Source organism: Eurosta solidaginis, chromosome 2 (assembly GCF_040869045.1).
Source record: "Eurosta solidaginis isolate ZX-2024a chromosome 2, ASM4086904v1, whole genome shotgun sequence".
NCBI classification, from domain to species: Eukaryota; Metazoa; Arthropoda; class Insecta; order Diptera; family Tephritidae; genus Eurosta; species Eurosta solidaginis.
The window spans coordinates 247658924-247675668 of NC_090320.1; the positions used below are offsets into that span (position 1 = coordinate 247658924).

The 16745-nt window shown below is 41.0% G+C and overlaps 1 protein-coding gene across 7 annotated transcripts in view; it reads left to right on the forward strand.

The window, feature by feature from the left end:
* Positions 1-16745, forward strand: part of LOC137240796 (uncharacterized) — a 29218-nt gene that overhangs the window by 589 nt on the left and 11884 nt on the right. Inside the window, exons 1-3 of one of the 7 annotated variants that reach the window (XM_067767546.1) lie at positions 250-844; positions 1025-1483; positions 11331-12956. In XM_067767546.1, the coding sequence (XP_067623647.1) occupies positions 11387-12956 (1570 nt within the window). In that variant the 5' untranslated portion in view covers positions 250-844; positions 1025-1483; positions 11331-11386. Of the gene's footprint in view, positions 1-249; positions 1484-11330; positions 12957-16745 lie in introns of those variants that run through there. The other 6 variants (XM_067767547.1, XM_067767548.1, XM_067767551.1 and 3 more) reach the window with 6 other exon arrangements.

Here is a 16745-nt window from a genome sequence, read left to right on the forward strand (position 1 = left end):
GACGCTCTGACAAAGTTTCGTCAGTTTTTTCAGTTTGAAATCGAAGACAAAATAAAGTAGTGTCATATTGTTATAAGGGAAAAAGGACGGCCTAATATTTTTATTGCTTTTGGTTGTAATTTTTACCGGCACCCTGTTGTATGGTTCCAACCACTTTTTTACATGCAAAAAAGAAGACAACACACATAAAAATATGAAAATCGCAGAGAAAAATTCTCAGTTACATTTCGGAGCGCAAAAGAAGAGGAAGTCAAATTCCAATTGGAGGAAGTAAAGTTGTTGTTTATGCAAAAATAAAAGTTGTGCAAATAAAAGTGTAAATAATAACAAACTCCAATGCAAATCAAACAATTTATAATGAAAAATAATAAATAGATAAGGAAAATCAATAATAACTAAGATTTTTCAATAAAGAAATGCGAAAATGTGTATAATTTGCAAAGCAAAGGCGACTGAAAAGAAAGTCTTCAAAAGCACGATTCCAATTAAATTATAAACTGGATTTTTGCTGCTACAAGAAATAAAGAGCAGAGGGTGGAAGTGATAGTGGCAGTGAAGGTGGTATACAACCACTGAAGCCAACATCGTGCCAGCCGGAGCACTAACAAATAACAGAACCTAAGCGCAGGGGGCGGTGTAGAAGATCGAGCATTGCTCGCACGCTGGGCCGGTTATTTGTGTTATGTTGTTGGTGTTGCTCGTTGCTCGGCTTTTAACGTAACGGACGGTGGTGGCACGGTTTTGCTACGGTAATTTTTTTTTGTTCAGTGGTGTTTGGTCGCTTGGCCGGTTTTGCCCCTTTGTTTGATGGCAGCTGCGCGGCACGAAACGCATTGTGCGAGTCGTGAGTTCATTGTTTTTTTTTTTTTTGCTGCTTTCTTTGTACCAACACTTTTAACTTTGTATCTACTGTGCGTGTGTTTTTTCTTTGGTTTGGATTGCTGGCTAAAGAAAAATCAAGTTAACATGCAATGGCAATGATTGTTTTGTTGGTAATGCTTGATTCGCGCGATGGATATCACAGGTTAAATATACTACATACATACATAAATATATAAGCATGTATATGTATACAAATAACAAAAACCACAACTTCGCCACCAACAACAACGAAACTTACAACGTGAATACTTCAGGCTGAGTTTAGACGAGTAGGTTGTTCGCCTGATTTGCTTGGCTTCGTGCTGCTTGGGTGATTCAGCCTAGATATTGAGACTAGCATAGGCAACTGCGGGTAACAACCAACGCAACAGCAGTAATAAAACAAAAACAAAAAATAATAACTGGCGTTGAAAATCACGAGCACATAGACGGTGGTAGCATCAGCAACGACGACGACGGCAAAAGCAAAATTAGCTATGCACACGGCTTAAAATAAGAAATCGTGATCGTAGAAAAAGATTTTGTCGGGTTTTGATCGAGTGCAGTGAATCGCGCTTCATACCATTTGATCGGTAGCTGTATAATAGTGAAGCGGTTGTTGGTAAGAATCATTCTGCAAATAGTTTTTTTTTAACATATGTAAATAGGGTAGATGTACCAGTAGCCGGACAACCCCCAATAACCGGACATTTTTCACTTTAATCGTTTGAAATAAGCAAACCGTTGACTTAATTTAAAATTCGAAAAATTCATTGGAAGAAGCCACTCATTTACAACGGTTTCGCAATTTACCTTTTGCTTTATTTTCAAAAGAAGCTTTGTTCTTTCACTTTTAGTTTACGTGTGTGAAGTGAAGTGTTAAAACGTGCTACTTTTCAATCTTTTTGCTAATTGTACTTCAATTCTATCAGGTGAGTTTTTACTAATAATTTGGTGACAAAAGTGTTTCAAATGACTGTTACTCTATAAATAATTGATAAAAATACGTGATAACAGTTAGTGAAAATATGTATATATTTTTGTAAATGCACCTGTCCGGATACTGGAATAAAAATAATAGTATTTTCCAGAATCCGGACAAAGTGCCCGGTTACTAGAAAAAGTTAACAACCGCACAATTCTAGTATCCGGACATGTGTTTCTTTAGCTCTTTTTTTAATAATATTTGTTTATACTAAAATTAATTATAGTATGTGTGATAATCCCAATTAGACTGGGCGAGATTAAGTGAAGGCGAGAGGTGCACATGATCGACCAAGCAGGAAAGGCGTGGGTTCAAGCGCGGGGATGTAAAGTGTTGAAGATTATGTGTAGGTCTTACAACCTTAGACTAACAAAGTTGCTTCTATCGTTAAAAAGAGAGGACTGTAGACTCATGACGGGTTTTCTGACGGCGTCATATGCCTTTAAATTAGGCTTGGTCAGTGATAGCAGATGGAGCAAGTGCGGGTTGGCGGAGGAAACGATCGAGCACGTTCTGTGCTCGTGCCCTGCTCTTGCCAGGCTAAGAATCCAGCTATTAGGAGTGATACATCTGTCAGATATAGAAGCAGCAAGTGGCTTAAGTCCTAGTATTTGCCAAGAGGACGGAGTTATTTTATCGTTAAAAACAAACTTCTGGTAAGACTACGTACTAATTAAGTCTATGTGAGGTCCTTATGGACCGGCCAGTTTAACCCAACCTAACCTATGTGTGATAATCCCTAATCCAGGGTGTTATGCGGACCGTGCCTATTGAACGATTTGCAGCCAGGGTATATATTCGGCTGTCATTGAACGGAGCCTTCCCGCCTCGGGATGTAATGATGGCCTTACCACAGCAAGGGGCGCTCTTGTGGTGGACGGTTTTTATCCCCATTTTTAACGTTAGACCGCTGAGCTCGCCTTGTGGGCAGCTGGTCGTACGACCAAGATGAACTCAAAAACTTTAAGAGAAAGTAAGGTTGCGAAGGAAAAGGCGATGGCGTCACAAGCCGGGAAAGAGGAAATCGCTAACAGCGATGACTCGGACGCACCCCCAGCTGGTTAGGGGATCAGAATATACTCGCGGTAGGTATGCCTATCGTAAGAGGCGACTAAAATACCAGATTCAAGGGGCTGTGTAGCGCAACCCTTCAGGTTGCCAGCGCAATATATAGTTTCTCCAAACCCAATTGTCAACCTCACCTACCCGCGACGAATCCTGTTTCACTAAGAGACGAGACTCTGGCGACCCCAAGCTCCTCATGGAATTTGGGGGTAGGGAGGGAGGGAATGGCCTGAAGGTTTAATGTGGCCACATAAATCGTTCCCGAGATGGTCGGGCTAGCACCTTAATGGTGCTATGGTACCGGAGCGTACCGGATTTGTATCCGGAAAAGGACCATCACATCGATGACACTCCCCAAAACCTTCGGGGAGCAACCTTATCGCTACAACAACAACAACAACAACATGACTCGGACGCGGATAGCGATGATAGTGTGCAGTGAGTGCGCTCGGTAAAGGAGCGGCATACTATTCCGGACAAAGAATTAAGGTTAGAACGGGAACAACGAGATACGGAGCTTAAGGGAACCCTCTCAAAATATATGACTGCATTAAGAATTATGCAGCGCTTGGGCCCAGTGGTTCACCCAACCAACGATGAGAGCGATCGCTTGGCATGGGCCGGTAAGACAGTGGAAAAATGTCTGAAAACAATTCACAGACGAAAGCTTTGCCGCGAACAACCCAAAATTTTGCAACCGCATCGAAGAAGAAGAAGCCCCCAGCGGGTTAGGGGGTCAGAATATGCCCGCAGTAGGTATGCCTGTCGTAAGAGGCGACTAAAATACCAGATTCAAGGGGCTGTGTAGCACAACCCTTCAGGTTGCCAGCGCAATATACAGCTTCTCCAAACCCAATTGTCAACCTCACCTGTTTCACTAACAGACGAGGCTCTGGCAACCCCAAGCTCCTAATGGAACTTGGGAGTGGGGAGGGAGGGATGGCCTGATGGTTTAATGTGGCCATATAAATCGTTCCCGAGATGCTCGGGCTAGCACCTTAATGGTGCTGTGTTACCGGAGCGTAACGGATCTGTATCCGGCAAAGGACCATCACTTCTATAACACTCCCCAAAGCCTTCGGGGAGCAACCTTATCGCTACAACAAGAAGAAGCCCCTAGAAGCAAGAGGCAGCGATCGGATGAACCTGACACGCATGCTTTTAAGAGGCATAAGGGCGAGGGTAAACGCTCCAGTCCAACAACCAGGAGGCGAGAAAGCCGCAATGACAGGAACTAAACCTTAAAATCTGCAAAGCGGAGTGAAGAAGGAAATATAAGTACTGGAAGGCCATGTACCTCGAAAGCTGTACAGGAAGAAGAAGACAATAATGGCTTGAGAAGCAAAGGCACAAGGAAGATAACAATCAGCCTCCAGCGTAATCGATGATACTGAAGGGAGCTAACGCTGAGACACCGGTCTTCACCGAGAAGAAGATGAGCGAAAATGCGAAGCAGTCTCTGGCTGTGACATTTGTATAATGTTTAATTACTATGTAGGTATGTTTTGAGCTAAAATGTATTGAAATTAATGAAATATTTATATTTAAATTTTTTATTTATTGGAGTTTTGTGTGTTTCTTTTTTATCTAAGTATATTTTAACAGAAAATGAAAAAAATGTTTTCGTTTATTTTTCTTAATGTTAAAATAATAAGTACCTATGCAAGATCAATGAAATTAATGACGTATGTGCAAAAGTTTATTTTTTGTTGTTGCATTTATTTATTTATTTGGTTTAAATCTATATATATAAAAGAAAGTGGTGTTAGTTACACTATTTATAACTCAATAACGGATAACCGATTTGGCTGAAAATTGGTGGAGAAGTAGCTTAGAACCAGGAGACGGACATAGGATACTTTTTGTCCCATTCTGGCTAGGGTCTTGAGATCAAAACGTGCACCTGGGTAATCCTGGGATGTGTTTGTACAATATGGGTATCAAATGGAAGCTGTTTATGAGTGCTTTGATACGGGGTATTTTTCGTACCCACGGGTACCCCTAGAATGTATTTATAGAATATGGATAGCAAATGAAAGCTGTTGATGAGTGCTTTAGTACAGAGTAATTTTCATATCTATTTGTGACTAGGGTCTCGAGGTATAGGCCAAAACGTGGACCAGTAACACTAGGATGTGTTTTTACATTATTGGTATCAAATTGAAGCTGTTGATGTGTGCTTTAGTACAGAGTAATTTATACCGCTGGGTGACTAGGGTCTCGAGATATAGGGAAAAACGTGGACCCGGACACCCCTAGAATGTGGGTGTAATATGGATGTCATATGAAAGCTGTTGCTGAGAGCTTTAAAGTAATTTTCATTGTGATATTCGATTTAGGGCTGGAAATGGGATTACGACTAGGACTGGGACTGAGACGCGGAGTGGTACTGGGACTGGGACTCGGAAAGGGAATGGAACAAAATACATACCACCCTCTGGGACTGGCAATAATGGATGAAGAGGAATGGAGAACTTGCACTTGAGAGAAGAGAAAAGAGAGAAGAAGACTGAGAAAGTGATAGAATGAAACGAAGAATAGAGATATATGAAGCGAAAGAGACGGAGAAAGAAGTGAATAAAATGGTAAGAAAAAGTGAGAGGCGGGGGGGGGGGGGGCAGAGTAAGACGGAAAAAGATTATTAGAATATATGCAGATAGACCAAATTTAGGGCAGAACAACGTCTGCCGGGTCTGCTAGTATTACATAAAAATGAAAAGGACGTTATAAAACGTTGTAAAACGTTACAAACAATTATTTTTATTTTATATCATAAGCGTCCGGTAACTGGAATTTTACTGTCTGGATTCTGGAAAAACTGTCCGGTTACTGGAAAATTGTGACTTGTATCAAAACAATAATTTTTACAAAAAAATAGTTTTCTATTGAAGTGGCTAATTTTATTAAATTTATAATTAAGCAATAGTCAATTGAAAATTCAAAGTTTTTTAATATCACTTGTAAAATGTAACCAAGAAGAGTTCAAAAGCAAAAAAAAAGTTAAGTGTCCGGTTACTGGTACATCTACCCTATACACATACATACATATTATATGTGTGGCTAGTGGTATTTAAAACTTTTTATAAACTGATAACTTATCTGAAATCAGGCTTATAAAAGAGGAACTACATATATTTAAAATCCCGATCCGGCCCTTTCCAAACGATATTACTATAGTAAGGGAGGGCACACATTCTTCTCACTGCTAAATAACTGGGGAATGTTGAGGTAGGTCATGCTGCATCGGAAATAATGACGCTACCTATTGGACCACGCTGTAAAACTCGTGGCGAATGGGAGCATTATCGTTACGGGAAGAATGGTAGCTCATGCTTAGAACAAAGAAACGTAAAGCAGAACGGCATGAGTGTGTACAGCTCAGGAAAGGTGCTCGAAAATTCCACCAAAAACTCCAACGTCCATAAAGTGCCTAGGCACTTTTCAGTATCTCTGCCAAAGAATAACAAGCTGCGGATCTGTTCAACCCCCAAGGAGAATAGAAACACATAAGGTCCCAGCTACCGTACCGCATAGGTCGTATCTACCGCATAAGCTCCTATCGACCGTATTGTTCGGAAGATCTTATCAGTGCGGCTTCAGACCTTGTAAATCTACTTTCGCCCAGTAATGAGGAGAACCTTTCCGAGAATAAATAATCTAAGCAGCAGATCTGCAAAGCGCTGGTACAATCTACTAACACAATATCAGCTCTGAAATCAAACAAAGAATATGTCTCCTTAACAAGTGCTGGTTTGGACTGAGTAGGCAATTGGAAAGTGAAGCCCTGTCTCGCTAACAAAAATTTTTGCTTTATAATATCTCACCATACCTGTGTGATGTATGGCCCGGAATCATGGATGGTGTAGAAAAGAGATCTCCGGAAGATGTATGGTACTGTTACGCAGACATGTACATAGTGCAACGAGAGACTCTGGATCAAAAGGTATTCCAATTCGTACCCTCTGTGACCACCACTGAGTTTGGAGGGCAAGTAAAGGGAGTCTTGAACTCTTTTGATCCTCCCAATTGGCGTGAATTGCTCGGAAACAGAAATAGTTTAAGTGATTTGTCGAAAACCCCTAAGTAGCTAAACGCCATGATGATGAAGATAGAGTAAACTCATTCTTGGTTGGAGGGGGGTGAGGTGATATCCCGAAGTTTTGATGAATTGAGTGACAAGTTCCCACTATGGAGCAGTTCGCTTTTACGTGGCAATAAATTCACTGGTGGATAATATGTGCTAAATTATCCGTGAAACTAAAAAAGCACGAATATATTTTAGAAAATATCATGTGGCACGCCAACTTCATATGATGGTAGCGTGCCACACGATATTTTCCAAGATATAGTACCTAGTCGAAAAAGTGCTACTATTGTTGGCAAGAGGTATTCTCCGTTGAATATGAATCCTAATAGTGTCCTCAGTGTTAGTACTGTTTCCCAAAGTAGACATTTTATATCCCTCAACGGTGGAGTACCTGCCACGACGTGAATGTGCCAAGGCTTTTTTATTTTTATATATCGTTTGATTATTAAATACATTCGCATAATTGTTTACGACCGATTGCACCCCAAAATGCCCCTTCAGCGCAAGGCGATGGGCATTTTAAAGATTATTTCAGCGCAATGTGCGTCTTTACAACTACTGAGCCTCTCCAATCCAATTATGAATTTCATCTACACGCGAATCCTGTTGGAATTTTGAATGTATACGTACACATATTTGGCTGGCGAGGCTCTGATATCCACAAATTCAAAAACGGAAGGAGGAGGTAGATAGAAGATTTGACGTAGTCGTTACCTAGATAATTAGGCTAGTGCCAGAACGTAGAAAATCGAATAACACCAATCAATAATGCGGCAAATTCCTAAAAAGACTACTTCGCAGTTGGTGCTGTATGAGGTCATAAAATTAGTGGACAGAGGCACGCCGCAGTTCGGGGTATTATCACTAACACTGTGGACGCTGAATATCAACCAACTGCTCAGCCGTTTCGATCAAGGGAACGTGCCTTCCAGCAACTGCTTGATGGATCTGGCAGTTTGGGATACACATACCTGGGCATTAAATGTCGGGTTGAGCGTCAACGAGAACGGATATGATTCTGTTCACTAAGAACTGAACTCGGCCTTAGAAAGGAAAAAAGGAACTAACATAAAAAATTATAGGGGTTGTGCAGGCTATCAATGTTTAGCAAAACGGAAGCCCTGAAAACAACCCCAATGGCTGCGCTGTATGCCATTCTGCAAATCCCACCTGTAGACCTTGTGGCGAAGACCATAGCGTTTACAACTGCACCGCCCAGTGCATCGGCGCAGCTTGAGCGCAGACCATACGGTCATAGTAGGTATCGAGTTTAGCTTAATTAAATTTTTTACTACCTAACTCCGTACCTGCCTGCGCTGAGGATCTTAGCGCCACAATAGAAGTGGAAGGTTGACGCAACGGAGCCCAAATGGCAGACGAGGCTATACACGTGTACAATGATGGTTTCAAAGTAATGGAAGGAGTAGGGTCTGCGCAGGTATTAATCAGATTCTACCAGTATCCAAATCATTGTAGTGTTTATTCCAGGTGGAAGCCGTGACCAAAGCAGTCATTTAAGGGGTTGTGTAGCGTAATATACAGCTTCTCTAACCCAATTGTCAGCCTCACCATCGAGCGGCGAGTCCCGTTTCACTAACAGACGAGGCTCCGTAGCTTGGGGTGGGGAGGGAGGGATGGCCTGAAGGTTTAATGTGGCCATATAAATCGTTCCCGAGATGGTCGGGCTAGTTCCTTAATGGCGCTGTGTTGCCGGAGCGTACCGGATCTGTATCCGGCAAAGGACCATCACATCGATAACACTCCCCTAAGCTTTCGGGGAGTAACCTAATCGCTACAACAACACCAAAGCACTAGAAACAATATATATAACGGTATATTATCGTCCGACTCATCGGATGAGCTTTCAGGCCCGGCTGCACTAAAGTTGGGCAGATGGAAAATTATTTACGCCAAAAGCTTCCTCAGGACCAAAATCTTCGTCGTTTGCATTAACTGGAGGAAACAAAACCACTTCATCGATGTCGCCAGTGTCGTCTTCACCATCTTCCATCAAAACAAGAACATCATGAAGCGAGAGACCCCTGCAAAAAATAGTTCTTGTAGACACCTATCTTCGTAATGTCCTATATTTAGGACACTAGCATTTGCTCATTTTTACTACTAACTAATTTTCAATATATTTAACTATAATTGTACACATTTGAAAACTCATTTATCTATATATATAAAAAGAAGTGTACATTTTGATTGTCACTCCATAACTCGAGAACGGCTCGACAGATTGCCATGAAATTTTTAAGAAAGATACAGGAAGGAGAGATGATGGTTAGTTGATTTTGAAATCCCAAATCGGTTTAGCCATATATATATAAAAATCAAATTATGTGTGTGTGTGTGTTTGCTATGGAAACGTATTTCCCACACATCAATCATCACCAAATTTTGGTTATGGGTTCCTTCGATCAACGGGAAGGTTTTAGGCTAAAAATAATTTCGATATATAAAAGGGGCGTGGCACCTCCCATACAAATGGAATCTTTGGTACTGCATACCTTTGAAGCTATACATGCCAGAACATTGAAATTCAATGAGGAGTTATATGAGGTCAATCCCTAACACCACCAAGAAAATGCGGAATTTGGAGAAAGGGGGCGTGGCACCTCCCATACAAATGCAATCTTTAGTAATGCATAACTTTGAAGGTATACATGCCAGAACATTGAAATTCAGTAAGGAGTTATATGAGGTCAATCCCTAACACCACCAAGAAAATGCGGACTTGGGAAAAAGGGGGCGTGGAACCTCCCATACAAATAAAATATATTATACTGCATATATCTGGATGTCGTAATGGTAGGATAATTAAAATTGGTAAGGAGCTATGTAACGTTAAGTCCTAAAACCTCCAGTAAAATGTGGAATGGGGAAAAACTATGACTGCCGTACACACTTAAGTTATTTTAATACCTAAAGTTTGACTGCATTGTTCAGTTTAGCTGTTATGCCTTTTGGACGTTTAGTAAACTGCCGCTGTTAAAAAAATTGTTTAGCTTCAGTCTATCTACATCTTCTATAAAAATCAAATTCTGTGTGTGTGTTCCCTATGAAAACGTGTTTGCTATACTTCGATCATCACCAAATTTTGGCTCGAGGTTCCTTCTAACAAGACGAAAGTTTTTCATATTTCAGAATTAAGAATTTTAAATTTAAATGTTTTTGTTTTTTGGTTATGCGAAACAACTATTTTAGCTCCCAAAAATGATCATGTTAACAAAATCAATGATCGCTTTCGAAATCAATTTCCTGGTGAAGTGACGAAATATAAATCGATCAACACAATTACAGATGAAGATAAAATTGTGAATTATCCAAATGAATTTCTATACTTCTTAGAACCAAAAGGAATGCCTGCGCATATATCAACTTTGAAAATTGGCTCACCAGTCATGCTTCTTCAGAATGTAATCAAAGCAACAATCATCAGCGGTAAAAGCAATACAATAATATAAAATAAGATACAATAAGATACAAGAATAAAATGTTTTAACAGAAAATTTCACCAAATATGCGTACAAAATTCAATTCAATTTACAGAACAATAAATTAAATTATCAACAAACAAAACAGAAAAAATAACGCAACATCCATTCGATCTCGGGCGTTACAACGTGCGCCTGGTAAAGCTAGTTTCTCTATAATTTTTTAATAAAAAAAATATATTTGTTAAATTTTATGATATAAATTTTAACTCACTTTTGAAATTGTATGTTATAATTTTGCATTTTTCAAAATTAGTAATTTTCTGAATAAGACAATGAGCACGTCTCTCACTTAGGGACTGTAAACACTTACTAACGCTGTTACGCAATTTCTACTGCATGCAAAAATACATTCCCATTATTTTCTGGCCATCGGGCGCGTGCGTAAGTCGACATGAAATTGGTGTCCTACATATAGGACATTAGGGTTATCTGGGTTAAACTGCAGCCGCGTCAACTTGTATATTGCATTCAAATGCTTTTAAATTATTGCACAGCTATCAGATCTAAAAGCAGCAAGTAGCATATGCCCTTAAAATCTTCAAACATTGCCAAGAGGACGAAGTTATTTTATAACATAGCTCCTGGTTGTTTGGTAGTGTTTTTCAGTTTGGTCGTTGAGCAACTTTCTGGTAACACTATGGACTCATTCAGTCTATGTGAGGTCTTTACAGACCGACCATTTAAACCTAACCTCCCAGGTTTAGATTTTCCTTTGAAGCCTAGACCAATTTCAATTCAAAATTATATGCAACACATTTATTAAGGTATGTGATACTATTAGTAATAATTTGAATTTAATTTATTTTTAACTTACCACTTCGTTGTCTAGCTAATCGGCTGAACATTTTCTTCCACAAATGCGAATAATACACGAAAACTACCAAAATGGAAATACTCATGAAATTGAAATGTTCACCGTCTACGCCATCGCACGGTAACAACTCAACCACACTCAAAGTCGTTGACCATCATCATCAACTCACGCAACAACATGCTGCTTTACCACCACAACCGCCATCGGCGTCGGCAACAGCGCCGACAGCGCCGCCTTCACTTGTTCGTTTGCCAACACAAACAAACCAAAATTACAATTCATCATCCACAATGCCATCAATGGCTTTACATGCAATGCCACGTTTGCCAACAACAGCAAGACCTTGTATGAATTATACAAAGCCTATGGAGTGTTGTAATGCTGTCGTCAATCAACAGGAAGTTGAACTATACGATTTACAATGGAGAGAGCAACAAGGACGACGTGGTGTTACGTATGAGGTGACAATGCAACGACCGCCACCACCAAATTGTTGTGCGAATATATCAGACGGTAATTTATACGAAGCACCCACTTCTTGTTGTAGTAGTGCATGTCAACTGCCAGGATGTGGTGCAACGCCACCTATGGCCGCTCTACCACCAGCCCTGCCGCCGGCCCAAACCCAACCACCGCCACTTTTACACCAAACACCACCTGCGCTTCAACCGCCACCTTTAGCGTATCCTATGACTTCCGCAGAAGATACTTACGATAGCAGCGGAATTCCGGCAGACTATAATACACATTACGAATATCAGGAACCAGAGGAAAATTTCGTCTCAATTGAGGATTCAAATATTAAAAGTCTTCTAATGAAAATTGGGCGTGAATATGCCGAAGAAAAGAAACAGAAAGAGCACGCTGCTGCCATTGAACGTAGAAAGAGACGTGTAGATAATGTAAGGGTGATGCAAAAAAATCAACCCGTAGTTTTTGAAATTATTGAATTGGATGATGAAGATGATCGTCAAAGGGTGCAACAAAGAAACAGGGATGAAGCAGAAAACATCCAAAAAACCATCGATGAACAACGCACGCTTGAACACGATGGACTAAAAATTATGAAAGCTCCGGCAGGTGGATGTGGAAAGCCTAAAAATACTAGAATGAAATCTCCCAGCATTAGTCTAATTCCAAAAAGTCCGTCACCTAAACCGGCATATGAACCAATTCCCCCTCAGCAGCAAGAAAAAAAGAAGGAACGTATTATCGCACATATCGAGTTATCCGATAGCAGTGATGCTGAAGTAGAGCAAAGTGCTGAGAAAAGTAGTAATTACAAGAATCAAAGTCAAGCAATTGTATTAGGAAGTGCTACCGATGATGTTGATGATGATAGTGAAGAGATGGTCTACGCTGCAGCAGCTGTGAGTTGTGAATTGGAATGTGTAGATGACGATAATGTTGGTGTTGTAGGCAATTCGAATATGACGCGATCTAATGCTGATAATGATGTTGTAATTTTAAATTCCGATGATGAAAATTCTGAATACATTGTACCACATGGAAAAGCTGTAGAACGTCATTGGGATGATTCTGAGCGACGGGAAAAATGTCGACAATTTTTTGAATGCTATTTATGTGGTAAAAAGGTGCAATCAAGTTATAATTTGAGGAGACATATGATGATACATACTGGTAAGTACAATTGTTGTTGTTAATGTAGTTACTACGTTAGAGGGCCCAGCGCGTTAGGGGGTCAGAATATACCCGCGGTAGGTATGCCTGTCGTAAGAGGCGAGTAAAATACCAGATTCAAGGGGCCCTTTCAGGTTGCCAGCGCAGTATATAGCTTCTCCAAACTCAATTGTCAACCTCACCTATCCGTGGCGAATCCTGTTTCACTAACAGACGAGGCTCTGGCGACCCCAAGTTCCTCATAGACCTAGGGAGTGGGGGGAAGGGATAGCCCTTAAGGTTTAATGTGGTCATACTAAATCGTTCAAGAGATGGCCGGCCTAGTACCTTAATGGTGCTTGTTATTGTTATTGTTTTTAACGCCAATTGATGATGAACATAATCTCAACAACCGGCTGTTCGAAGTTGGGCCATGATGATGCATCTTTCCTTCGAGAGTCTGGTTTTCTCTTCTGTAAGTTTTGGTAAATGTTTCTTTAATAACGGGACTCACTGGGAGTGAATCAGCAAACGGGTTAAACAGCTCTGTTGGGATGATGTTACTTAGGTATGTTGCGGCGGCGTTTATCATAGTGCTTACGCCTTGGAGGCTGAGCGGTACCAAGTAATTATCTGCTGCGCTGTTTTGGGTTTGTGGCTGTATCAAGAACTGTGTGCTCAGAATTTCATTATGCTATTTAGCACGGGGGTCGCCGTGAGTTGGTGAAAGATTCCTTCATCTACCACACCGGTTGCCCTTGGTTCAAGTCCCGGGAAAATTTAGAAAGTCGTTTTCAATTAGAAAAAAAATTTGCCTAAGGTTTGACAAACACTTCGAGCATATTTCTGCCACGAAAAGCTTCACATTGTCAATTCATATGCCTTTCTGATGCCGTTAGAAGTCAGCGTCAAGCATTTTAGTCCCGTCCCGTAAATTTTTAGGAAAAATTGGAACAGAAGCTCGTCCTAATTCTCCGCGGAGGTAAATCGCGCTAAGAATTTTTTTTTAATATTAGAGATATTGAGGCGTGATAAGAAGGCATACCATGCCAGCTCTGATTTCAGTGTGCCAACAGGAGTGCACCCTTCTCCAATGGGTTTCACCTAATTTAGACCCCCATACCGGCGATGCGTAACATATTGTAACGAATTTACTTGCAAATCCTCTTATTTGCAATCCTCTGCTAAGTTCGAATCACTAAACTGTTGAATAAATAACTCCAATATTGAATAATGGAAAAATGGCCTTTATTAAAGTACTTCACAATAACACTTATACTTTGCTACTCGCTGGCTTAATAACCAAACTGATTGATAACTCAAATTAAACTCTACTATTGGCCGCCAGATCGCGTGCTTAATCAATAACTCATTGATTGCTCAACTCAAACTGAATTACTTCTTACTCGCTTGCCCCGCTTTTATAGTTTACGCTGCATACTTCTAGGCTCTTCGATTTCCAGAACTTACTAGTTGTTTCGGCTACAAAATCGAAGGCCACAACTACGTGCACAAATTATTGCTCTCTCTTGTGACAACTCAGTATATAGTTCTCATATAGTTTCTACTTGTTTACAATTATCTACTTTTTAGCGCTTCTCAGATGTACATATGTCAGTTTGTAGTTTACAGTCTCCCGCACACACATAAGCGTATAAGTAAATTCATCTGTGTGTGACATCTCATCTCTCGCTGCCTTGTATGTAAATGTTGCTCGTCGGAATGTGTACATATGTGTAGACGCAATTACTGATTCGTTTATGTAGATACATAATGATTGAATTATTGATGTGAATTCACGTCACTGCTTAGCATCGGCCTGGAGATGGCAGCACTCCTTAGTTTTGCTAATATTCGTAACAATATGTATGTTCACCGGGCCAATTGCCTAGCATGACGTAAGCAATGTTCCTTTATCTTTCTCGATCGCCAATGTCTCGCACGGCTTAATTTTTGTAAGTGTACATTCATATTTGTACCAGGATATCCTTTTTGTAGATGGGCTTGATAATTGGGTTGAGAAAACTTATTGAATGTAAAGTTATGTATTGCGCTGGGGCGCTGACCGTCGAAAGCGTAAGGCCATTGACGTGGTTGTCCAATTATTGTGTCATCTGCTTGCTCCGCGTCGTAGGGCTTATTGGCGACAGTGCCAAGTATTTCGTAGACGATGCTTACTCCTTCTTGTGGGTAAAGGGGTTTCGATATGTAGAAATTAAAAACAAAATTGGGAAAAGGGCATGTTGTTGTTGTAGCAGGGCTTCGCCCCATCCAATAGGTGCGGCCAATCACAAATTGTCATCAATGTCCTCTAACGGGAGTCCAAGGAAACTTGCTGTTTCAACACCGCCTCCATTTCCGCTTTCGCGAACTTTTCTGTGGACTATATATCCAGAGCAGGTCTGCAGAGCAGATCTTGCTGTGTGTTTGGTATCTTGAATCGCAGCAATGCGGATGTTATGCCGCTTCATGAAATCAACTATCCTTTACAGTTTAACTGCAGAGTTCTGAAGTGCAACGTGGTAGACGTCGTTAATCTAGGGGTAAGTGACGGGTGACTACGCCTGAGTTGAGGGAGGCCAGGACGCAATTGCTGTAGTGGCCCTGGGACTGGACGTCCCTGGGTAAGCATTGGGGTACCCGGTGTAATTGGGTTTGCGGCTTGGCAACATGGCGAAATGAAGCCCGTCGCGGAGACCAGAACATCTAGGAAAGTGGCACCGTCCAAGACAGGAGCTGCATTGGGCAGATGTCGCAAACATAAACATATATTCTGTACTGGCAAACGGTGCAAAAGATGGTAGGGCTAAGAGGCTGTTTCCCTGACCTACTTGATTGCTAGTGCCGGTAAGAGAAGAAGAGGACGGGGCGGGGGCTGATGCTCGGCATTGCTACGGACTCTACTACGGAGATTGTAGCTATGAGTAGGAGCGGCCGTATGAGCAGGTGGCGCCATGGGAAAAGAGCATCACTTCCTGTTATATAATTTGCCCTTCACATCTTTAGCCTTGGGAAAGTGTATAGAGAGCATAACTCCATGGTTAAACTTATCAAAAGATTTTGACATCTCGAACAGCTAGCCCACTGTACTGTGTTTGCGGTTCTGGTTGAAATCGTACTTTACCTGAGTATTTATGAAGGTGCTATGCATTTTACGGAAGCTGTGCTGAACTTTGACTATCCGAATGTTTGTGGTCAAAGTTGTTGTGGCTGTTGTGGCTGAAAATAGAACATCGGACGATGTTGAACTCTTTGATTATCTGATTTCATAGATTCAAGCATTTGCCTGTTATAATTTCACAGCAATGACAAAAGTAGATAGTGGAAAACATGAGTTCTTCGTCTGTTCGCATAGCATGATCTAACAAGCTTTTGTTAATATCTGTGCAAAACTAATCATTAAGTTTCTTTCGAAATACCCTTCACGGGAAAGACCATAAATCTTCAGAAGAACTTTTCTCTTTAATACTCGAAAGTTCCTGCAATCTTCTTTCAACACAATCCACGATTCAAAGTCATACCTGATGTATGGTCTGGTATGACAAGACAACTCACGCTCGCGGGGAAAGATCCTTATTTCTCAATTGCTTACACAGTTCAAAGTAGCAGTAGCTGGCAAGAGCAAATATCGGTCCCCCAGCGGGTTAGGGGGATAGAATATACCCGTGGAAGGTATGCCTGTCGTAAGAGGCGACTAAAATACCGGATTCAAGGGGTTTGTATAGGTCAGCCCTTTCAGGTTGCCAGCGCAATATATAGCTTTTCCAAACCCAATTGTCAACCTCACCTATCCGTGGCGAATCCTGTTCC